Source organism: Arachis duranensis, chromosome 2 (assembly GCF_000817695.3).
Source record: "Arachis duranensis cultivar V14167 chromosome 2, aradu.V14167.gnm2.J7QH, whole genome shotgun sequence".
NCBI lineage: Eukaryota > Viridiplantae > Streptophyta > Magnoliopsida > Fabales > Fabaceae > Arachis > Arachis duranensis.
In genome coordinates, this window is record NC_029773.3 from 21,534,403 (window position 1) to 21,559,270 (window position 24,868).

General features: G+C 35.9%; 5 protein-coding genes across 6 annotated transcripts in view; 2 read left to right on the forward strand and 3 right to left on the reverse strand.

Annotated features, from left to right (window-relative positions):
* The window catches only part of LOC107473951 (pentatricopeptide repeat-containing protein At3g18020-like), an 18,311-nt gene extending 16,147 nt beyond the window's left edge, over positions 1 to 2,164 (reverse strand). The window contains exon 1 of the mRNA XM_052257480.1: positions 1,965 to 2,164. Within this exon, the coding sequence (XP_052113440.1) occupies positions 1,965 to 2,164 (200 nt within the window). The remainder of the gene's footprint in view (positions 1 to 1,964) is intronic.
* Positions 2,165 to 4,420: 2,256 nt separating this feature from the next.
* Positions 4,421 to 7,013, reverse strand: LOC107473965 (lysine-specific demethylase JMJ14). Of its 2 annotated transcripts, XR_008005972.1 has the most exons (5): positions 6,539 to 7,013; positions 6,289 to 6,388; positions 5,550 to 5,742; positions 5,255 to 5,452; positions 4,421 to 5,159 (listed from the first exon to the last, which is right to left on the reverse strand). XR_008005972.1 is itself a non-coding variant. In XM_016093557.3 (3 exons), exons 2-3 carry the CDS (start codon positions 5,444 to 5,446, stop codon positions 4,794 to 4,796), a joined length of 558 nt encoding a protein of 185 aa, XP_015949043.1. In that variant the 5' UTR covers positions 5,447 to 5,452; positions 5,550 to 6,085; the 3' UTR covers positions 4,424 to 4,793. The 2 variants fall into 2 exon arrangements, 1 of the variants encoding a protein (XP_015949043.1); XM_016093557.3 differs by lacking the exons at positions 6,289 to 6,388; positions 6,539 to 7,013 and having other exon boundaries at positions 4,424 to 5,159; positions 5,550 to 6,085.
* A 532-nt stretch (positions 7,014 to 7,545) lies between these two features.
* Positions 7,546 to 12,127, forward strand: LOC107473966 (serine/threonine-protein kinase BSK3-like). Its single transcript, XM_052257481.1, has 11 exons — positions 7,546 to 7,678; positions 8,427 to 8,575; positions 8,685 to 8,905; positions 9,023 to 9,158; positions 9,588 to 9,721; positions 9,798 to 9,903; positions 10,044 to 10,129; positions 10,269 to 10,457; positions 10,515 to 10,667; positions 11,000 to 11,113; positions 11,882 to 12,127. The coding sequence occupies exons 2-11, from the start codon at positions 8,494 to 8,496 to the stop codon at positions 12,125 to 12,127; spliced, it is 1,467 nt and encodes a 488-aa protein (XP_052113441.1). The 5' UTR covers positions 7,546 to 7,678; positions 8,427 to 8,493.
* A 1,492-nt stretch (positions 12,128 to 13,619) lies between these two features.
* Positions 13,620 to 14,468, forward strand: LOC107473967 (pentatricopeptide repeat-containing protein At3g18020-like). Its single transcript, XM_052257778.1, has one exon. The coding sequence runs from the start codon at positions 13,620 to 13,622 to the stop codon at positions 14,466 to 14,468; it is 849 nt and encodes a 282-aa protein (XP_052113738.1).
* A 722-nt stretch (positions 14,469 to 15,190) lies between these two features.
* Positions 15,191 to 24,868, reverse strand: part of LOC107473959 (pentatricopeptide repeat-containing protein At3g18020-like) — a 39,787-nt gene continuing 30,109 nt past the window's right edge. The window contains exon 2 of the mRNA XM_052257485.1: positions 15,191 to 15,309. The gene's annotated coding sequence lies outside the window, so the exon portion shown is untranslated. The remainder of the gene's footprint in view (positions 15,310 to 24,868) is intronic.

Genomic DNA, 24,868 nt, shown 5'->3' on the forward strand with positions numbered 1-24,868 from the left:
CTGTCTATAATATATAAAAATAATGCTTAATTATTTGTCCAAAGGCACAAATGTAGGATTGAAGCATGCAACATACATCAATTCAAGACGGTAGCAATCCCACCAAGGTCTAAAAAATGGCAGCACCATCCATCAAGTACCAAGTGAAGCTCTGTCATAGGGTGCTGACAAATTTCGATCTTCAAAATGATTGTGCGTCCTCACTTTGCCATGTAGCTTGTCAAGAATCCTCCATGTCACACAATCAGGTGTGAGTTTATTCCTTTTCATCTCTCTAACAATCTGGTAAGCCTCCCTTTTCAAACCTAGATTGCAAGCACAATTGATCACAATATTATAACTAAATATATTTGGAGACACCCCAGAATCTACCAGTTCATACAAAAAATGACAAGCTTCATTAAAGTTATTGGTGCGACAGAACCCTTTTAGAATTGCTGCATAAACAAAATTATCATGAATCCCTGAAGGCCATATAACATTATGCCAAAAATTCTTCGCTTCATCTATTTGGTTAGATTCACATAGACCATCTACCACAACAGTATAAGTGGTACTATCTGCAGTAATGCCATTACTTGCCATATTATTGAAGGCCCTCAATGCATCATTTGGCCTCTTTAGTTTGAATAGGCCTCGGAGAAAAGCATTATATGTCGCAACACTCAGTCTTACACCATTTTCAAGCATTACTTTATGGAACAACTCAACAGCTTCATCAACTCTTGCAGTGTCCAATAAACTAGAAATTATAGTAGTGAAGGTCACAATATTGGGAGCGGAAAATTTACCACTCAACATGTCCTGTAATACCGTTAGAGCTTCATCAATCCTCCCCACCTTGCAAAATCCATTGATAACTGTGTTAAGTGTGATCACATCTGCATGACACTGGCTTTGAAGCATGAGCACAAGCACATTCAAGAGTTCAGTTGGATTATCCACAATACAAAGAGCTCTTAAATAGGTGTTGTAAATCCTAGTCTTGTCGACGCCTTCCCTACTTAGCATGTGTTCAAGAACTTTCCTTGCCTTGTCCACATCCAGCACTTGGCAAAGAGCTTCCACCAACACCTTGTAGGTATGCTCAGAAAGCAAGAATCCGAATTCAGCTTCCTCTAATAACTGATAAGCTCTCATACAATCACCATCCTTGCTAAGCCCATGTATAATATAATTATAACATGCTACACTCAAAACTAATCCTCTCTTCCTCATTATATACACAATCCTAGCAGCCGCATGATACCTCCCAACCTTGCAGAGTGAATCTATCATCTGTCCATATGCAACCTCCTCACACAAACTGCCCCCTAATGCAAACTCCTCGGCTATCCTAAACAATTCATTGAAGAACCCTCCCCTACACAGAGAATCAACCAGATTTGCAAAGGCTGCCATCTTCATCGAAGCCTCCCTTTCAACCCTCATCTTCTCCCATAACTGGCACATCATTCCCTTTGCTCCTTCTATATCCCTCATCCTAAGAAACCCGCCGACTAAAACACTATAAGTCAAAGAATTTGCCGCAATACCACTATCAAGCATTTCATCAAACACCTTGCGGGCATCACCAATTCCACCAATTAAGCAGTACCCATTAATGAGAGTAGTATAAGAAACCACATTGGGGCAATGCCCTCTACCCTTCATGTCGAAGAACAGTATGTGAGCTTGTTGGGGTTGACCGAACCTACAAAAGTGATCCATTAAGCGGTGATAGGTGACAATGGAGGGAACAAAGCCGTGGTTAGCTTGGATCAAAGAAAGGGCACAACCCAGGTTCGGTGCGGGGTTCGAGAGGGGAGGAGGCGAGAGAGGAGAACATTGGAGGTGCGGTGGTCAGGGAGGAAGCCGGAGGAGAGGAGGAGGGAGAAGATATTGTGGGCTTCATCGAAACGGTGGGCGTCACAGAGGGAGTGGATGATGGCGGCAAGGTTGCGGTTGTGGAAGGTGGTGGTGGTGTGGTGGTGTTGTCCATGTTGAATGGTGTGGTTGTGGATGGTGGTTGAGAATGGAAGAGAGGGGAGAACGAAGAAGGGTTTGGATTTACTATGGATGAGAAAGGTGGTGGTGCGTGATTGCATTGCATTGACACGCGATGAACCAATGGACAGAGGCTCCTTTGGGGCATTTGGTCGAACAGGTTCTGTACTAACTTCATGTGAAATTAATAAAAAACTGCACATGAATTTTCATCATAAACACCCTTCTTTGTATGTGTCATTGTCTGCATTTTTTTTCCTCGGTACTCTTCTTGGTTTTATTCCTCTTTTTTTTTCCAAAAAGAAAAACAAGGGCAAAAAAAGAAAGAAGCAAAAAGTTGTGTTTAGTTAGAAAAATGATACCTAATTGCCAACAAAAAAAAATTTGACTCTTGACTCGGCATCCATTCTTGTATTCACTCTTCATATTTTTTTACAAGTGCTCAATAGTAACAAGAATGAACATTCCATATTTCACAGTTTTTTTTCCTTCCTGTTATTAAAGAAATAAAATGATGCTGAGTTTGTATTAATGCTTCATCATTAATCAAATCAAATCATGGATAAGAACTTAACCAACATCCAAGCCTACCCAATAAAAAGGGGTAGGGGTGTTCAATCACCAATTACACTCATCATCCAATCTCTGTGTAGTAAAGTATGAAGTTCTATTCAAAATCTTCTAGCAATTTTCCTTGAATGCTGATTTTGCAACATTTTCCGGGGTATGTTTCTGTAACACAAAGGTATTTAGACGCTGCGCCTCTCCAATTGAAGTTCGGCTTAGCAGCTTCCAAGTGTAATGCTACCAACAGCCAGTGCAAGGTTAGGATTGATTTAATTTTGCATTCTGCATTTGAACTGTAACTGTATATATATATTGTATGTTGCTGTGATGGAATTTGCTTGTTATTTTTAGGGAGAAATTCCTCTAACAGAGATGCTCATAAATGCAGGCATATCTCAGTGCAATTATTATCTACCTTTATACTAATGACTACAAGCAAGCAGAGATGTGTTATAATGACTGCTCTCAGTGAGTTTCTGCCTCCTCTCTTGTTAGTTTCCTTTACTATAAAAGATTGAATGTCACTTTAATCAATTATTAATATCTATGGATAATATGGTTGTGTGGTGTGTCTAGGATTGATGCTTTTTGCAAAAGTGACCAGAATCGCTGTGCTAGCAATCTCCTTGCTGCATACTCAGATGGAGACATTGAAGAAATCAAACGTATCGCCCAATCAAGCAGCATTTCAAATCTTGACCACTCGGTAACCTAAGTTTGTATATATTACATTTCCTGTGTATGACCATATTCAGATTTCATACAAGGTGGTTTTAGAAGAAGTTCTAATAACTGTTCAGTTAGAAAATTCATACATCAGAGAATCAATTTTTTAGAGTGTAATACCGATATCGGCTTCTAAAAGATTTTTAATCCTCAACAAATTTTAATTACCAAATCAGGCTTTAACCTTTTATTTTATTAGACGTCAAATTTTGGTAAAATGTTAGACAAATCGATCCCTGTTATTATGTAACAAAGACACAACAATTGCTAAAAAATTTTAAAATCCTCGAATTTGTTCTTCTATATAAATGAACAATTTGATGTAAAGACTGATTAAAATATTTGAAGAACAAAATATTTGGCTACAAATTTTCTTAGAAATTAATTCGGGATATTACTTATTTTTCACTATATATTTTGTTACCCTGTCCCTAATTACATTGATTTCTAATGTAAGCATACTGAGTGGTAAGAAGTAAGAGCTTGTGGCACAATTCTTGTGATGTGAACTAGCCTTTGTATGAAACTTAGTATGTGAGTTTTGAATTCTACAGATGATTAGGCTAGCAAGGAAACTGCCAACAGGAGATGTGAGTGCATTGAAGGGTAACACTGCCAGACAGGAAGACCAGCCTCTAGATGAAAATGACCTCACTTAACAATTCTCCGGGCCACATTTCTTTTATTAATTTTTCGTTTCTGACGTACCATAAGAATATTTTGATCTTAAGAACAATGAAACTTAAAAAGAGGTTTGGTGTACCAAGTGTACCAAGTGTTCAATCTTATTCAATGTAAAGGTGACAAAAATTGTGAATGCTATGCTTTATAAACATGTCTTGGTATACTAGGCCCTGTAGGAGAACAATACTGAAATATGAACTTAAAAGAGAGTAGCCAAGGACTTGAAAAGAAGATTTTTAAATATTATTCCTGAATTGTTTCACTTAAAGAGTGATTACATACAGAATATAAAGATTATTTACAACCTAATTAAGGAAAGAAAATAACAGGTAATAAAAGCTATTCAAAACAAATCTGCACCAAATCTATCCTAATATAAACAAATATGTACTAATTATAGAATAATTACAACACAAGGGTTGAAAGTGAAACACATTATTTGAGGAGCAAAGTTCTCCATGTATTGTTTCTATTGATATCAATCATCATTTATATATCAGCAGCATTTCTTTTTCTGTTTATATACAGAAATTTAGAGATAAATGGAGATCAGTAAGGATGAAATCAATAAAGCCTAATTGACACCAAAAGCTAGCTTAAAAAGAAAAATATAAATATAAAAAAGAAAAGTATAAATGGAACAAAGGCACTAGCAACTACAATGGGTGTTTAATAGCATTAGCCACCTCTAACTAACAAGTTCACTCTATTACTAGGAACAAAAGAAAATTTTATATCTTGGCCTTACCCAGAATTTTCTTCAGTTTAGTTATGAATGGACCTAACTACTGAATAAATTGAAAAATGACTAGAGAGATCTTATTCTTCTTTTATCTACAACCTTTCTGGATCTCTTCGATCAACGCTACGAATGCCGCTCTCCATTGAGTAACTTGTGAATTAGAGCTAAATAACTTGAGCATTGCACTCAACTCGGCAGGACTGGCCTTTTTTAGGAATCCTTGTAGCAATGACTTCATCTCTTCAAATGAATGAAAATGTCCTTCTATGTTATCTTCTTGCTCCTGCTTTATCAAATTGAAGCCGAAAAGTTTGGTCTTGACATCACCCAGAGAGTTGCTTGAACCATTTGAGCACTTAGAGGCATCATTTCCACTGCCTGAAGATTCAGAGGAAAGTTCTTTGTGATGCCAGTACTCTACACATTGATGATTGGGATCTTGAGCTTCAATGGCCTGAATTTGTTTGCCGGAATTGATTAAAACTTCAGAAGTTAGATCATAACTTCCTCAGTGGCTGAAAAGATCTTCAATATTTGAGATAGCGTTACCTGAATAATGGATGGCTTAAGGAATCCGAACATTTTATGACCATTAATGCTTTGCAAAACCTCCAAGGGAGGGAGTTCTTGTTCACCTAGACTCTTACACCTCTCGATCTCAGCGTTTAGTCTGTCAAGAATTGTTTCCCAACACTTATCCGCTGATGTGTTTGTGAAAGCTTCAGTTGGATGTTCTTCCATGGTAACCTGGAATGTATTTTACAAAATGTGTAATAAACTTCGATCAAGAACTAGTCAATCATAGGTGTAAAACCAAAGAGAGATACAAGGTCAGAAATAATACCTTGAAAAGAGGACCAAGAAATCCAGCATCAGAGATTTCAGAAACATAATTACAGGGTCTTGTTGGATCAAGAATACTAAAGAACTTAACGCGGCTCTTGAATCCTGGATAAGTTTACCAAAACAATAAAAAAGTTGCTCTTCAAAAAAAAGAGTGCTCTGTCTTCGACACAGAATATGAAAGCTGGCTTATCCTGTAGTTATAAGTAGGAGAACGGAGAGAACACAATTAGCAATATTTATTTTAGTTAACAAGATCATGCATGATGAACAAGTAGCTTTTCAGTTTGGGATAAAAACCATTTGTCAAGCAACATTTTCACCACTCACTCAGCAGAAACTATACACTATTTATCAAGATGGTGTTTTCTGTTTTCGTTTCATGTTTTACCACTTCTTCCTAGAGTCCTAAAAACTGAAAGCAGAAACAGAAAACAAGAACAAAAGCCAAACAAACACTAAGAATTTCACATGGTAACCTTGAGTTTGTTGGGCACAAAATTATGTGAAATCACGTAGTATTTTCTAACAACCTCACATGAAAAAGTTGCAATGTTTTTAAATAGCAACTAACTTCTTTCAAAAACTTTGCTTTTAATATAAAAAATGCAAGATCTGCATAGGCATAAAGAAATATCGAAGACTTTAGACGGTATAAGCTGTCTGGAATATGGAATCAAATTAAAAGTTACAAAATTGCAGTCTTTATCCTGAGATGTGATCAAATTGGATGGAACTACCTCCATAATGGCTTCAACAAAATCAACCAGGAATCCCCAACTTGATGACTTTCAAGGCATCATCATCGCACAGGTTCCCATGAAAAGATTGCACGAATTCCTAATCGAATGCCAAAAAACAGAGAAAGCGCATTAAGCATCAAACCACAACACCAATAAAATCACAACGATAATAGCAAATTAACCAAGATTTAATTGGGGAAGGCTGCAAAAATAAGGAGACAGGGAAACAGATTACTAGAGAACATACAGAGTTAGAATTGCTGTCATCCTTGAGAATGTCTGTCAGCAGTCTTGCGCAGCGGCAGCAGCTAGCGCGGCGGCAGTCGCAGATTGCGGCGTATTGCAGCGGCGAGAATATGCCAGTGAGATGTGCAGCAGAGGAAGAGGAAGAGAGAAATGCAGCAATTGAAATTGTATGAAAACCCTAGCGGACCTTTTCTTCTCTGAATGCTTCTAATGTAAGAATGAAAAGAAGCAGGGAGCGGCGGCGGCGGAGGCGTACGAAATTTGCAGCAGAGGAAGAGGATGAGAATGGCAGGATTGAAGTTGAATGAAACCCTAGCTACTTCTCTTCTCTCAATGCCTCTGAAATCAAAAAGAAAGGGGAGGGCAGAGTTAGGTTTTTCAATCCACACTCTATTTTGGAAGGAGATTTCTTCAATCTTGTTGATGCTCTCCAAGAACTCTAATTTCTCTCAGTTTTTCGTACTCAAAAAAAGAGAAAAGGGACAAAGTTAAAAAATCAATAATTAAAAGGATCAAAATAAAATTAGTAACTTTTTCAAAAATAAAATGGAGTATATTTTGTAATTATTTTTATGAAGGTTAATGATACTCCTACAAAAATATAGGATTAAGGAATCTATGGCCTATAATTTTATTCCAAATGAAAGGGCCAATAAAATAAAATTGAGAAGCCTAGTTTCATCATCACTCACCATCATTTTTCTTTATACATTTTGTGCTTCTCACAAAGTTGATCAGTTCAGCTAGAGTTTTCATTCTTCCTTTATTGATTTTCTTCAATTTAAAAAACGAATTTTTTTTATACTTAAAAAATTGGGTTTTAATATTTTACTTGATCTGGGTTGAAGAATTGTTGGGTTTTGGAGGAAACAAAAGAAGAAAATCCCAAGTTTTCTGAGGAAAATGATAAATGGGGTTTGATTGGATCGAGAAAAAGACTTGAACTTTGAAAAATTCAGACAATTTTCCTGGTTTTATTATTATTTTTCTCTTTTGTTTTCTGGGAAGAAAATGTGGATCTCGCAAAAGCTTTTGATTTGGTCTAGGTAAGAGAGAGGAGAAAAGAAGGAGTCAACTTTTTTTTCTCACTGCCATTGAAGAAGAACTGAAGAAGAATTTCAAAGGTGAAATTGCTTTTTGGGTTGGTTCAAAAAGTGATGCTTTATTCATTGTTTAGTTTGGCAAAGTAGAAAAAATGGAAAAGACTTTAGGTGCATTTTCTAACTATACTATTGAGTTGACTCGGAGAGAAAAAGGGAGAAAGTGAAATAAGAGAAAAAAAAATTGAAAGCTAGATGCAAATAGATGCTTAGATACTATGCTGTCATGTGAAGTTAAATATTCAGCTTCTGTGTGTTTATGATTTCTCCCCCTAACTTTTATGAAATGCATTTAAATGTTTCATCTATGATGGATGTCCTTTTTATTTACCTTTTAGCTTTAAATACTAAAATTGCTTAGTTGTTTGGTTGTGTAGTATTTAAAGATCATATGGATTTGGGATTATTGTTTTGTGATGATTTTGTTATTACTTTGTGTTTCTATGTATGTGACATCTTCAATTCTCTTCACCAACCCAACGAAACGAAAAATATACAAAAAATAATGAAAAGTACTATCATATTCCCTTCTTAAATGAAGCAGCTTTACATTTGTTGAGTATTTTTTTTTTTGTTGTTCTGATCATTGTCTTCTCTTCTTGTTAATTGTGAAAATGGTTCTTGATGCTAGTGTTTGATGACTTTGTTTTAGTTGCTTGAGAGTGATCAAAGGCTATGCTCTTTTAAACCCTTTAAACATTAAACAAGGATTTTTTTTTTAATGTGAGTTACAGGCATTTCTTGCTCCAAAATTTGCAGCTGCATATGTTTTTTTTTGGATATATACAGAAATTCAAATAATTGAAAATGGAAGAGGTTGTCATAACTTCAAATATTATTATTTTAGTGAATCAAAATGGGGATTCAGTTCTCCAGCCTCGTGCCGTGCTGCGTAAATTCACAAGTTAAGGCATCTGTTATTGAAGTTCCACATACTGGTAGGTAACAATAATACACTGTTAATAATATTATGGTGCATTATGTTTTGCTCAGTAATTTCAAGAAATTGTGGTTCATGGATGTTTAATGTAATGTTTTCTTTTCCAGGAAATGAAGATAGAAGTGAAGTCGATAATGGGCTTGCATTTCGCGAATATACATTTGAGCAACTTAAGAATGCGACATCCGGTTTCTCTGTTCAGAATATAGTATCTGAACATGGAGAGAAGGCTCCAAATGTTGTGTATAAAGGGAAGTTGGAGAATCAAATGAGGATTGCTGTTAAGAGGTTCAATAGGAATGCTTGGCCCGATTCTCGGCAGTTTTTGGTAAATGTTACCTTTCTTTCTTAGTGGATTCTAAAACCACACACTGTAACTTTCAATCCTCACATGGTATTGGTATCAATTTTAGTTAATAAGGATAATTTCATTTTGTAACTTCAGGAGGAAGCTAGATCTGTTGGCCAGCTTCGTCACCAAAGATTAGAGAATTTACTTGGTTGTTGTTGTGAAGGCGAAGAGAGGTTGCTTGTAGCCGAATACATGCCCAACGAAACACTCGCAAAACACCTTTTCCATTGTAATAGCTTCTTTCATGCATATGATTTGTTCTCTTTTAATAATTGGAAAACGAATTGGTATGCCTTGAATTAATATAGTGCTTACTATTTTGTTTTTATCTGCTTTGTCACGAGTCAATCCTGGTGCATTGTTGGTGCATAATATGGGATTAGTACTGTCCAATAACTGAATAACATTCATCTTGTTAAGAAAATTAGGTTTTGTACTGTCAAAATACAAAATAGCACTCAAACTACAAAAAGTCATAAGTTGTACTGTCATATTACAAAATAGCATTCAAACTAAACAAAATATCATAAATAAATCTTCCCAAAGAATTATGCTAGCTTCAATATTTGATGATTATCCTGTTTTCTGGTGATGGTTTTCATGAACATACTGCTGAGTCTATGATATGCGAAATAATTGATGTTTGTCTCTATATCAGGGGAAACTCAACCGATGAAATGGCCAATGCGACTGAGAGTTGTTCTACATCTTGCAAAAGCTCTGGAATACTGCACGAGCAAAGGACGTGCGCTCTATCATGACCTTAACGCATATAGAGTTCTATTTGACGAGGTAAAATTTTGTGTCCGCCTTGTGTATGTGTCTAATATAATTAAATTAATACAAATCCTGTGTTAGAATTTTGCAGGATGGTAATCCTAGGCTTTCAACTTTTGGCCTTATGAAGAATAGTAGGGATGGGAAAAGTTATAGCACGAATTTAGCATTTACCCCTCCTGAGTATCTCAGAACTGGTATGCCATTTTTCTTCAGTAGTAGCATTGTGTTGATATTAAATTGAAAAATCAGTCTTTTCATTTTAGAATATATGATCATTAATCGTTTGTAAGAGTAGGATGATAACAAAATTTTAATAACTACTTTTCTTCTGTAGGTAGAGTAACACCAAAAAGTGTAATATACAGCTTTGGAACTCTTTTGCTTGACATTCTGAGTGGGAAGCATATCCCTCCAAGTCATGTAAGTCATGTTACTTTAGGAAAAATCGTGCCATTGAAGATTGCACAATTTTATTTCTTTATATATCCTTTGGTGTGTAAACTTGAATATTATATGTAATGTGACAAGTATCTCTAATTTTTTGAAAATGTTGGAGCAGGCTTTTGATTTGATTCGAGACAGAAATCTTCAGATGCTGACGGATTCTTGCTTGGAAGGACAGTTTTCTGATGATGATGGAACCGAGTTGGTGCGCTGGGCATCTCAATGTTTACAGTACGAACCAAGAGAGAGGCCTAATCCGAAGTCATTAGTGGCTGCTTTGGCCCCTCTTCAGAAAGAGACAGAGGTTGGTATAATACTGTCATTCATTTGATTTCTTCTGTTATCTTTTTATTTCTTTTAGGTTCCTTCACATGAATTGATGGGTATTCCGCATGGTTCTACTTTAGCTTCATTGTCTCCGCTCGGTGAAGCTTGTTCAAGAAAGGACCTGACTGCCATTCATGAAGTTTTGGAAAAACTTGGCTATAAAGATGATGAGGGAATTGCAAATGAGGTTCTCTATCTAAATTTGCTATATGCCTCTAAAATTATTTTGGAAAAAGTTTAGTGTGCTTATGGTTTATATTTTCTGTTTTCAGGATTTTGCGAGGAAAAAAGAGAAATCAGTGTTCTATTTTCATCTCGTGTTTCTCTTTTTCTTCACAAAATCCTGAAAATAAAAAACACTGAAAATTAAAATGAAAATGCAAACCAAAAGCATCATGTGTTCTTTTTATATTAACTTATTCAGACAAACTATTAAGTAATATGTAATTTTTTATTTAACTTTTACCTTGTTTCTTTGTCGTGTGCTAATTTGAGTTTTTCTCTGTTGTGATGCTACAGTTATCTTTCCAGATGTGGACTGATCAAATGCAGGACATGCTAAATTGTAAGAAAAAAGGCGATGCGGCTTTCCGGCAGAAAGATTTTAGACTTGCAATTGAGTTCTATACACAGGTAGATTTCTCATGGGGATGCTCATTCATCTAAATTTGTCTTACCTTTCTTTTTTAGTCCTTAATGAACTATGAATAATACAATTGCAAGTTATATCCTTGCTCATGTGAAGTTTACGTAAGGGTTAGTTGTACTTTTCCTTGCCCTTAGAACTTTATGTCATGCACTTTAATACTTGAATTCTAAAAATGTGCAAATTGACACTCTAAATTTCTCCAGATATGCAAATTAACCATGTTAACAATTTTTTTCATCAGTTGTTAACAAAAGTTTAAGGTGCCACAGTTGCATATTTCGGAAAGTTTAGAGGGTCAATTTTCACATAACACAATGTTTTCAGGGGTCCTTTTTGAACATTTTTAAAGTTTAGCAGTTAAAGTACATATAAGGTAAATTTCAATTAACCCTTTACATAATGATGAATAGTTTTTTATTTTTAATTAAAATATTCATTAACAAGATAGAGTAACTTTCAAGAACATAGCCTTTCTGTTATTTGATCTATATATGCACACACACATAATGACATAAATATTGTTGTGTTATATATCACTAGAGTATGACCTTATTTATCTAATGCAAAAGTAGATTAAATTAGTTTGGTAAATGATATGTGAAAACTTGTATTCAAATGAGAAACAATAATAGCAACAAATCCATGATTGTTTTGCATATCCTCTCTACAGTTTCGTCCCTCAAAAGTTAGAAATCACAATACCATACCTTGATCGCTATTTTAAACAAAATAGATTTCTCTGTTACTTTCAGTTCATTGATGCCGGAACAATGGTTTCTCCAACGGTACATGCGCATCGCAGTTTGTGTTATCTCATGAGCGAAATGCCGCAGGAAGCACTAGGCGATGCAATGCAAGCGCAAGTGATTTCCCCTTTGTGGCACATTGCATCTTATCTTCAGTATGTTTTATTGGGTGAACTTGGAATGGAGCATGAAGCACAAGTAGCACTCAAAGAGGGAACAACATTGGAAGCCAAAAGGAGTGGACAAAAATGAAGAGTGTGTTTTGTACATAATACAGTTTGATTGCAATGGTTATACTTATACACATATAATTATCATGTTTTATTCAAGAAACAAATGATTGGATGATGAGTGTAATTGGTGATTGAACACCTTTTTATTGGGTAGGCTTGGATGTTGGTTAAGTTCTTATCCATGATTTGATTTGATTAATGATGGAGCATTAATACAAACTCAACATCATTTTATTTCTTTAATAACAGGAAGGAAAAAAAACTGTGAAATGTGAAAATGTTCATTCTTGTTACCATTGAGCACTTGTAAAAAAATATGAAGAGTGAATACAAGAATGGATGCCCGAGTCGAGTCAAATTTTTTTTTGTTGCTAGTTAGGAATCATTTTTCTAACTAAACACAACTTTTTGCTTCTTTCTTTTTTTTGCCCTTGTTTTTCTTTTTGGAAAAAAAAAAGAGGAATAAAACAAAGAAGAGTACGGAGGAAAAAAAATGCAGACAAGGACACATACAAAGAAGGGTGTTTATGATGAAAATTCATGTGCAGTTTTTTATTAATTTCACATGAAGTTAGTACAGAACCTGTTCAACCAAATGCCCCAAAGGAGCCTCTGTCCATTGGCTCATCGCGTGTCAATGCAATGCAATCACGCACCACCACCTTTCTCATCCATAGTAAATCCAAACCTTTCTTCGTTCTCCCCTCTCTTCCATTCTCAACCACCATCCACAACCACACCATTCAACATGGACAACACCACCACCCCACCACCACCTTCCACAACCGCAACCTTGCCGCCATCATCCACTCCCTCTGTGACGCCCACCGTTTCGATGAAGCCCACAACATCTTCTCCCTCTTCCTCTCCTCCGGCTTCCTCACTGACCACCGCACCTCCAACGTTCTCCTCTCCCGCCTCCTCCCCTCTCGAACCGCGCACCGAACTTGGGCTTGTGCCCTTTCTTTGATCCATGCTAACCACGGCTTTGTTCACTCCATTGTCACCTATCACCGCTTAATGGATCACTTTTGCAGGTTCGGTCAACCCCAACAAGCACACATACTGTTCTTCGACATGAAGGGTAGAGGGCATTGCCCCAATGTGGTTTCTTATACTACTCTCATTAATGGGTACTGCTTAATTGGTGGAATTGGTGATGCTCGCAAGGTGTTTGATGAAATGCTTGATAGTGGTATTGCGGCAAATTCTTTGACTTATAGTGTTTTAGTCGGCGGGTTTCTTAGGATGAGGGATATAGAAGGAGCAAAGGGAATGATGTGCCAGTTATGGGAGAAGATGAGGGTTGAAAGGGAAGCTTCGATGAAGATGGCAGCCTTTGCGAATCTGGTTGATTCTCTGTGTAGGGGAGGGTTCTTCAATGAATTGTTTAGGATAGCCGAGGAGTTTGCATTAGGGGTAGTTTGTGTGAGGAGGTTGCATATGGACAGATGATAGATTCACTCTGCAAGGTTGGGAGGTAACATGTGGCTGCTAGGATTGTGTATATAATGAGGAAGAGAGGATTAGTTCCGAGTGTAGCATGTTATAATTATATTATACATGGGCTTAGCAAGGATGGTGATTGTATGAGAGCTTATCAGCTATTAGAGGAAGCTAAATTCGGATTCTTGCTTTCTGAGCATACCTACAAGGTGTTGGTGGAAGCTCTTTGCCAAGTGCTAGATGTGGACAAGGCAAGGAAAGTTCTTGAACACATGCTAAGTAGGGAAGGCGTCGACAAGACTAGGATTTACAACACCTATTTAAGAGCTCTTTGTATTGTGAATAATCCAACAGAACTCTTAAATGTGCTTATGCTCATACTTCAAAGCCAGTGTCATGCAGATGTGATCACACTTAACACAGTTATCAATGGATTTTGCAAGGTGGGGAGGATTGATGAAGCTCTAACGGTATTACAGGACATGTTGAGTGGTAAATTTTCCGCTCCCAATGTTGTGACCTTCACTACTATAATTTCTGGTTTATTGGACACTGCAAGAGTTGATGAAGCTGTTGAGTTGCTCCATAAAGTAATGCCTGAAAATGGTGTAAGACCGAGTGTTGCGACTCGCACCAATAACTTTAATGAAGCTTGTCATTTTTTGTATGAACTGGTAGATTCTGGGGTGTCTCCAAATATATTTAGTTATAATATTGTGATCAATTGTGCTTGCAATCTAGGTTTGAAAAGGGAGGCTTACCATATTGTTAGAGAGATGAAAAGGAATAAACTCACACCTGATTGTGTGACATGGAGGATTCTTGACAAGCTACATGGCAAAGTGAGGACGCACAATCATTTTGAAGATCGAAATTTGTCAGCACTCTATGACAGAGCTTCACTTGGTACTTGATGGATGGTGCTGCCATTTTTTAGACCTTGGTGGGATTGATACCGTCTTGAATTGATGTATGTTGCATGCTTTAATCCTACATTTGTGCCTTTGGACAAGTAATTATTTTTAAATAAAGAAAGCTACATATCATTTACATAATTCAGCATCTCCAAGCCATAAAGTTCATTTTGTTTGTTTTTACTTGTTCTTTAACAAAATCCTTAAAGCATAGAATACTGAAAATGAAAACAGAAACCAAACAATACCGGGCTCCCTTTGCAAGAGCATCTGATGCAGGTTGTGGCCTCCCACACTCAATGTACAATTCTGACGCCCTTTCGAGAGAAGCTCACAACTTCTCTCCAGTTTCTGAGTTCCTTTGCCATATTAGCAGCTGATTCCATGTGCTTAGCTGCATCCCAAGGGCTGGTTTACTTGTCAAGGACACAGAAACACAGAATCCTTTCACAGTGATTATAGAACAACCAGTTATAAATAAGGATACGAAGCAAGCATCTCTTGTCCCTTGGAAGCTTTCTCATATGCTGCTTTTGATCTCTCATAATCCTTGGCAACTCTAAATCGATTAGCTGCCAAAATTAAAGAGTTACATGCTTTAATTTTCATACATCTCTATCTATATTATCAGAATTTAAGGTATGAATAAATAATGTTGTTTTACCAGCCTGTTCATAAAGGGAAGTAGCACTACTCCAATCTGCAGCCTAAAATACTACGAATTTTAAGGACATCCTATCAGACTAGCCACGAAAAAATTTAAATAAATAAAATACCAAAAAAGCAATAAAGATTCAGCAGTCCATCATCCATATTTTACACAAGATTTAATTGGGGAAGGCTGCAAAAGTAAGGAGACAGGGAAACAGATTATCAGCAAAACATTTGCTATGCAGCCGAAAAACTGGAGAACATACAGAGTTAGAAATAAAGAGCATCCAGTCAATTATCAAAGCCTCATGAAAGATGAAATGCTAGAAAAAATAATTAAGAGTGAATTCAAAATCGAAATTGAAAATATTATTAAGAGAGGATGTAATTAGAATAATTAGCATATAACAATCATTGAAGTAATCAAAACAAGAGGATGTGAATTTAGTTACAGATCTAAAAGTGAGAAGTTAGAATGCAAATTGAGAAACAGATCGAGGAGGCGAAGGCACGTTAATGGATAAGGAGAAGCTACCAGAGCAAAAGCTCCAGGAAGGAGGAGAAGCTCGCAGGAGCAAAAAACGGCGTTTTGCACGGCGGCAGATTAGACTCTTTCATATTATTTCCATTTCTTAATTGAAAAATTAAAACTTCGAGAAGAAAGAAACTAAATTGAGAGATACCTGAATTGATCTACCGAACTAAAGCAGAGAGCCAGAGTGAGTCCAGACAAGAGAAGAAATGTTGCTTCGACTTCGAGCAGACACGGAAGCAAGACACGGCGAGATCACCCACCAACGAACGCGAGACATGGGGAGGAGCAGAGCAGTAGTGACGGCGCACGGTGAGAAGCAGAGAACCAACGACGGTGCACGATGATCAGAGATAGGGACCACAGAGGGAGAGGAATAGAGAACCAGCGACTTGGTAGAAGGAGGCAAGAACCCTAGCAGAGCCAAATGTCTCGTCTCTTTTGAAACTGATTAAAAGAAAAAGGAAGAATGTGTAAAAAGAAAAAATACAGGGGTAAATGTTTAATTATAAATTCTTCCAAAAATACAAAAACGGAGTGCTATTTATAAATATTTTTATGATGGTTAATGTTACTCCCACATAAAAGTAGGAGTAACGAATCCGTAGCCGTAATTTTATAGCTTATTATTATTTTCATAGTTAATCATAACAAGTTCTTGACCTCAATAAAGGAGAAGAGAGTTCTAATAGAAATAAAAATAAAAAATAAAAAACAGCAATAAAATATACATTGACACACATTTTATATTTATTTTTTTTCACCTACCATATCATACACAATATTAGTGATTAGATTATGTAAAATCAACATTTAATATTGAAAAGTATTTGTTATCATCGTTATTTTAATATTCATTCTCTTTTATAAAAAAAATTTATCTTTTGAGTTATTTATCCAAACGCTACAATTTTAAAATAAGTACTTTTATAACTAAAAATCCAAACACAAAATAACTTATTTATAAGCTGCTATTAATAAAATTTCTTATATTTTAATCTCATTTTCTAAAAAAACTTATTTAAATTATTTACCAATTGGGCTTGAAACATAAATCTAAAGTTACTATCGAGGGAGAAGAAGAGAACAGCCACCAGACACATGCACGATGCGTGTCCCATGGTACCCAAATCTAAGGCTCAGATTAAATTATGAGAGTTTGATTTCTTGTAATTCAAATCTAGTCATTCGATTGTTGAACGCGTGTCCCATGGAACCAAAAACATGAGGCTCCTATTTGTTGGGATGAAGCTGTCCGCCAGACTGGTTAACACACCAAGTTTTAATGGTTAAAATACTATTGTGCTGTCAATATCAAAATTAAAAAATACAAAAAGAAAATTTAAATGTTTGTTATGATACAATGTAAAATGTATCTAATGTTTAAAAAATATACATTACGACACCGTAAATATTTAGTCATATTTCAAGAATGAGACCTAAAAGGGTTAATCACTATGATGAGCAAAAAGTAGAGTTCATGGATATCAGCGCGTCGGATCGTTCAAGTAATATTACGGTGAGTGGATATCATTTTCACGAGAATTAACAGAATTGAGCACGCAAATATAAAATTATACTAATTAGATCAATAAAACTTAGAACTGTTGAGTGCTGAAATCTTGAAGACTTGTTGGAAGAGTAAAATCTTGAAGAAACTTGAAGACTAGGGTTTTAACTTGCTTGAGACAGTACATGTGATTGTTAGAGGAAAATATATATGATGGAGAAGTCAAGGGTTTTGGAGAGGCTTAAGTCTTCAGAAGAATTAAACTTAGTTTTCTCTGTTCAAAGCAAGCAAGGATCGTTTACGACGAATCTTAATTAACCAATTTTCAATTCCTTGACTCCTCAGTTTTTCCTTAGTTAATCAAAAGCCAATGTCTTGGTTAGTTGATTAACCGAAGTTAAGTACAAAAATTGATTCAATTCCACATAAGATTCAAGAATAGTCCTTAAGTCGGATTATATGTCATGTAACCAAGCTAGTTCTGTCCAATTGAATCTTATATGAAAACACAATTTTCGAAAATCGTCCTAATCTGAATTATATGTCATGTATTCAAGAGTAGGGTAAAAAAAGTCATTTGCTGTGTCGCACACTTTTAAAACGCTATGTCTAGTCAATTTAGAAAGAGTTTTCAAGTACAATTTGGATATATGCTTTGTCGAATCAGTAAGTGAATTCAAAATAGGATTAGCAACCATTCAACACTACTAATTCTTTAAGGATGAAGAATGAAATACTCAATCATAAACAGATCAATGCAAGCTTTAAAATAGAAAGAAACTTAGATTAATAATTCATAGAAACAAAAACAAAGCCCCTAACCCTTTGACAAAGAATTAGTGATTCATGAAGAATGCAAAAACACAAAGATGAAAAATCTGCGGAGAAAGCTCGATGCCTCCTTTGTGAATGTAATTCACTTGTTATACCTAGGTTTTTCTAATTTAAATTCAAATTGTAATTTTATCTTAATAAGAATAATTAAGATCATCTCTAATTAATTTAAATCTTAAATGTCAAAATAGAATTAAAAGAAATTCAGAACTAATTAATTACAAAATCTTCTTTAATCTTCAAAATTAAAATAAAATCTTTAAGGTTAGACTTGTGATGAGTCAACATCAGACAAGACAAATTTAGGCTAGTGTGGCACACCCATGACTCCTTGTGGCACACCTAAATTGGACAATACTCCCAGGCTTGAAATTGGGTTAGGGTGTGGCACGCCCACTGCTCTCCCGTGGCACGCCCTTGCCTGATTCCATAGGGCATGGCATGCTCTTGTGTTCTTTTTCATGGGCATGACACTCCCCTCTTTCTTGTGTTAGAGCATGGCATGCATGGTGCCTGGCATGGCATATTGGGTGACTTCTCCTGAGGGCATGGCACGACTGGACTTGATGATGCTAGGGCGTGGCACACCCTCTTTCCTCTCCTCCAAGGCATGGCACTCCCTGTTCTATGCTTCTTTGTATGGCTTGATCCTTGTATTATTGGCTCGTGGTTCTTCATGCTAAACTTGCTCCTTGATTAACCTTTAATTTGCCACTTGATTTACCTGTCTTTTAATTATAATTCCTTAAAAATACTTAGCAAATATCTTAGTAGTACAAAACACTTAAAAGTGACAAGATTAGAAGATAAGACTGTAATTAAACCAAAGAAAACAATGAATAAAAGTAAGAAAAACAACTAATGATGTGAGCACATCACAATGCCAAACTTAAAACTTTGCTTGCCCTCAAGCAAAAGGAAAAGGAAAGAAAATAATTGAATGGAAGAGAATTGAATCTTCTTGAAGTTCATGTTCTTCTTGAGGGTGGGGTTTAGCAAACCATGTGATTATAAATAGATTCTCTTCTTTCTTAATGAATATTGAAGTCTTGAGAGTGAGGAATCCTTTAGAACTGAAGCTTGGATGATAATATGAGATTTCTTTCCTTTAGCTTTGATTGATTCTTGAATTCTTTATTTATAATAGAGAGAGCCTTTTGGTTGACAACTCTAAGTGTTCAGTCTCAAGACAACTCTTGATAGTGGACTTTTGATCAATAATCCCGGGCTAGTTGATCCAAGTTACCGGGTGATAAAGCACTCCACATATCTAGTTACCCAAGCCTCTTCTTGACACGGTCGCACCACAAGCATATAGCTAAAGACTTTAAATTCCCAGACATCGATGTCTAGAGTCTCTTTGGGCTTCTAAATATTTTGTCTCAAGGAAATTCTTAATTGTGGGCTTTGGATCGATAATTCCGGATCAGTTGGCCCATGTTACCGGGTGACGAAGCACCCCTCGGATCTAATTACCGGAGCCCTATCCTTGGACAATCAATACCACAAACACATAACTAGGCTCTTTAACCATTGATACTAAGAGATTTGCAACTTTGATTTTCTTTTGATCTTTTCATTTTTCTTTTTTTTCTTTGCTATTTAACCAGTGAACGGCCAAAACTGACCAGCTTTTTTCTAGGATTTTTGGTTCGGGTATATAAGCTCTAACGCGTCATTCCCACGCCACCCCCACCTATTTCTCTCATCTTTGAGAATCAGAAACCTTACCCTAACCTAAACCCAGCCTCCAGCCCACCATCATAATCTCCCATGGCCGAACTCTTCTTCTCCGGTAGATGGTGCTTTCGCTGCCGGCGGGAATCATGGGTGCTATCGCGCTCTTCTCATCGCCAATCCCTTCTCATCTTTCCTCTTCTCGTCACTGTCGCACGAAGGAAGCGTTGACCCCGTGGCATCACTATTGCGAAGGTTGCCCGGTCGATCGTCATCTCTTCAAGCGCGCGCTCTCTCTCTCACTCACTCTCTCTGTGTCTGAGCTTCGAGCTCTCTATCGCTCTCTGTTAGTTATATGATCTTCACTTCTCAGTTGCAATTTGTATTCTCGGAAATTAAGTAAAGTAAATTTACTTTTGATTTACTATCAAAGTGATAGTACTATCAACCTTACACACACATGTGCAATATCCACATAGAAGTACAGAGCATATGTGTTAATATATAGAACCTCAAATGAAATGGTAGATTGTACAAGATATACACATACATCACTGTTATCAATAACATGTTGACAATTTGGACAAGTTCTAGTAGGATTGCTTTTCTATAAAACTTTCCCACTTGCTCCAGATGCACTCTTTATTTTGGTTGCAATTCTACTTTTTGTCAGTCAATAGTCATGTATATATGTTTAACAGGATTTTGTGAAAGTTGAAAACTTATTTGTTAACGATTTTTTGATAGTAGAACATTATGTGTTTGTCACTATGTGCGCTTTGATTATTTTGAGTTATGAATTTTGATGTTTGAAATTGTTTGTGAACTTCTAATATTAAATTATAGATAATTTATTATGTGAAATTGTGAAATTTTGAATTTTATTAAGTTAGAAATTATTGAATTTATATATTTATATACATAGGTTTTCTAATTTTTTTTAATATTTAATTAAATCGGTTGAATCCCGGTTGAATTTTGGTCGAATCAGTGAACCATTAAACCAGTGACCTTACCGGTTTATTGATCGGTTTGGTTTTCGTAACTTTGAGAAAACCGCTGCTAGTGTTAGGGTTATAACTTTATTGGGTAAGAAACTCAAAATCATTAAAAGGCATATCTATATTTTTTAAATTTTTATTTTTTATTTAATTAATATGTGGTCGGGTCCACAAGTTGGTTCGGATTCCGAACTCCATAACCGTTACCCGAACTAATTACTAGAGAGAGGCATTGGTTTGATTCGGACCGGATCCGATTACCTGTTAGTTCTAGAACCAATTTAATTAGTTTGGTTCAGATTCGGATAGATAATAAGATACCCACTATCCGTACTCAACCCTACTATACATACAATATAGCTTAATATATTTAATTAGTTCTTCCAAAGATGTCCGATTAAAATAACTGAGGACAAAAAGGACACATACAAGGACAGTGTCTACTTTAGTACCGGGTATTACTATTTACTACTACCATAGATAAGCCAATAGTGGCTCATAAATCGGAATAAAGTTGCTTACAATGTTCAAATCAACGAGGTGTTTTGGCCTTTTGGGGGGTTTGGGACAAGTATTAACTCCATTTCAATAAAAAGGATCATATCCAGCTATAAGGCCGTACTTGATTTGTTCTGAACTTGTTATTATAATTAGAGTTAGGTACGATTTTGGTTCTCAACGTAGAGATCGAAAATCGATTTTGTCTCTGACCTTTTTTTGCTACAAAATGGTCTCCAAAATTTCAGTTTATTTTAAAATTATCCTTTTTTACCAATTTTATTTTTTTATTACTAAATTACCCTTCATTAAAAAATTATAAAATAAAAAAAGAAAGAAAACAAAAGGGAAGGGGAAGGGGGAATCACGCAGAGGGTGGGGGCAGGGAAGAAGAAGGGGGAAGGAGAAGGGGGGAGGACATGCCAGCGAAACCACCGAAACCACCGTCCACCACCGCTACAGCTCCTCTCCGTCGTCGCACCAGTACAACTGCAGTTCGCTGGCGTCACCGCTGGCTTGGATTCGCATCACTGCAAGTAGAGAAAGAGAGAAAGAGAAGCGGAGAGGAAGAGAAGAGAAGCACGAAGGCGCTGATGAAGACCGCGTCCAGCCACGTCCTGCTGTCGTCCTCATCGCGAACCGCCGTCATCAGTCGCGCTCGAGCCCTGTCCCGTCGCCGCCATTGGAGTGAGGTCCTGTCGCTATCGAGCCCTGTTGTTGCTTCTGCTTTTCTGCTTATGCTTTCTGCCTTCTGCTTCTATTTCTGTTTTTATTTTTGCTTTTGTTGTTGCTTCATCATTGTTGATTCACCATTATTGATTCACCCTTCACAATTGTTGTTGTTAATTTATTATTGGTGATACTGCTTCTGATTATAGTAAATTAGTAATTGCTTCTGATTATAGTAATTGCATGATGATGATTTTTTTGTTTTCTGAGTTCTGAGTTCTGCATCTGGGTTCTTGTTTTTCTGGTTCTTGTTTTTCTTGGTTCTTGACGATGATGATAATGATTTTCTAGTGTTTCTTTTGATGATGATGTTTTTGGATTCTTCTTCTTCTGGGTTTTTGTTGTTGTTGATCTTCTGATTTCATTATCTTCTGGGTTCTTGGTTTTGTTGTTGTCCTTTTGCTAATTTCATTATCCAATTATTGTTATTGTTGTTGTTGTGCTTCTGGTTGATTGTTTTATTGGTGTTGCTTCTGCTTCTGCTCCAACGTCTGGTTTAGCTTCTGGTTCTGCGTTAGTTGATTTTGGGAAGAAGGAGGAATGACATTTTTGTCCGAAGGACGATTTTAAAACTAAGTTAAATCTTTGGAATTATTTTGTAGTGAAAAAAGGTCGAGGACGAAAAAAATTTTCAACCCTTATTTTAAGGACCAAAATCGTACTTAATCCTTATAATTATAAAGGTAATTTGTTGTTCTAAACTTTTGGCTATTGTTGATTTATTCTCTTTGTTTAGCTCTGATGCTCTTAGCTCTGATACTCTTATAAAATTATTCCCGATAATTGAATCTTCAAATGTCAGGAACTTATAAGATATTATCAAATATATTTTTATTTCGGCGCAAATAGATATTTTTTAAAAATTATTTTTTATTCAGCTTTTAGAGTAAAAAAAAATAAAAAATAAATAACTTTCATTTTATATTAATTGTAAAAGTAGGTATAAAAAATTTAAAATAATATATTATTAAATTTAAAGGTTGACCAAAAGTTAAAATTTAAATGAAAAATAACATTTTCGTTTTTCTATTTATTGTTGTTTTTTTTTTGGTCAGGTATTTTTTGTTGTTAAACTCGCCAATTAATTCGTAAACTTGGACAGATATTAGTTTTGAGTAAATGCCCAAAATAGTCCCTGAATTTTAAATCGGTATTCAATTTAGTCCTTAATTTTTCTAAATGACCAACTAAATCCCTTAAATTCAGAAACGTGCATCTCCGTTAGTCCTTCGCAGAAGTGCCGTCAAAACATTGCTGATGTGGAAGTGTATATTTTGTAGTCCTACATACTAGCATATTTCTAATGTAACTACAGGACAATTGCACTAAATGACACAAGATCGCCAATAAACATTTGAAATGGTATTTTCCTATATCAAGCAAATTGCTGAATCTTCCTAGAATATCTCTTTGTGGAAGAAGGGTTTTAAAACTCAATTCTAAAGTCGTATCCAACAACTTCATCAAACACGAGCAAGGGGATAGCAAGGACTATGAATATAACAAGAATCACAATAATGGAGTAAAACGTGAGAGCAGTTGTGACACCATAAAATATTGTAATAATGTTGAAGATAGAGGCTATGATAAAAACTAGTCTAATGTAAAGAATTACTGCTAAATTAACACTCCTTTTTTGGAATCATAATCAAGTAACACAATAGACATAGGATGTTGATAAAAAAATATAATGAGACATCATTTATTTTTCATGTTAATTGTATATGAAATTACCATTCATTTCCAACAAACTAGCCATAGAAAGATGCTGATGAGTACCTGAACAGCAAAGAAATTTTTGAGTATCTATCCATCCTATTCTCAAAATGCAGTGCAGTTGCATTTCAGGTAATTGAATAAGTGAACTTAAATCAACATCAACATCATTACTTATATCAATGGCACCATTTGGATCACCAAATACATTCACTTCTATGACATGGTCTCCATTAAAAGAACATCAAATTGAACATGCATAAAAAAGTAATACTTTGTCCCTCCCTTAGCAGGACTCCAATAATCCTCCTCAAACTTCCCAATAAACCCCCAAAATAGAAGGTAATTCAAGTAAAACTGGAAGTAGTAGTCATAGTTAATAGCTTCGTTGAAGCTTGCAACCTCATCAACATATCCATTTTTGGCACAATATCTCATCAATTTTGTCCTCCCTGAACTTAAATTCATACAAAGCATTGCTCAAATAAAAAGCCACAATAACATAATTGAAATCCCCATCTTTTTTATGCTTCACTTTACCAATAACTCCCTTTATTCCTTTATTCTTTTTTCTTTTTCTATCACTATAATGTTTTGAACATCATTGGAGCGATTTATCTCAATATAAATTACATCCAGACATTCAAGATTTGTATCAAAAAGAGTGATAGTGAGCGATAACAAAAACCTAAACACTCACCTTTCACCTTCTGCAATGTGCGAATACAATGATGCTTCATGCAAAACTTGCTCCACTGAATACAACCGGGAGTGCCACGGAGGGACACTTGTGAAGCTCGACAACTGCGAGTTGAAGGAGATGAAGAGATGATGCAGAAGAGAAGAAAGTGTTTTTGATAGCAAACGGCATCGTTTGGCTGTTCCCCTTAAACAGTGTCACTTTTCAAATTGCCAACTAAGCATTTAACTGCACACATCAGCAGTATTATAACATCTGGTAACTTTTGGACTAACGGAGATTTACGATTCTAAGAGTCAAGGATGCATTTGGTCATTTTAAAAAATGGAGGACTAATCTGAAGCGAGTTGAGAATTTCAAGGACCATTTTGGACATTAACTCTATTAGTTTTTGAATAAATTCAGATAGACTCCGATGGACTTGCTTAAACACGACCAAAATTGGCGTTGAGTTTGCATTGGACGCCGCCCGTCTTGGCTAAAAACGAGGTCGTTTTTGGCCCAAAAAAAAGAAAAACAAGAAAGATTAACGTTACCCACTTACCCTACACC

Bases quoted from the DNA above. Each gene is read 5' to 3' on its own strand.
- LOC107473965 (XM_016093557.3), bottom strand. From the start codon at position 5,446: ATGGAAGAACATCCAACTGAAGCTTTCACAAACACATCAGCGGATAAG. The intron at 5,160-5,254 runs GTAACGCTATCT...AAACAAATTCAG, and splicing joins TTAAGCCATCCATTATTCAG to GCCATTGAAGCTCAAGATCC.
- LOC107473966 (XM_052257481.1), top strand. From the start codon at position 8,494: ATGGGGATTCAGTTCTCCAGCCTCGTGCCGTGCTGCGTAAATTCACAA. The intron at 9,904-10,043 runs GTATGCCATTTT...TTTCTTCTGTAG, and splicing joins TCCTGAGTATCTCAGAACTG to GTAGAGTAACACCAAAAAGT. The intron at 10,130-10,268 runs GTAAGTCATGTT...ATGTTGGAGCAG, and splicing joins AGCATATCCCTCCAAGTCAT to GCTTTTGATTTGATTCGAGA.
- LOC107473967 (XM_052257778.1), top strand. From the start codon at position 13,620: ATGAGGAAGAGAGGATTAGTTCCGAGTGTAGCATGTTATAATTATATT.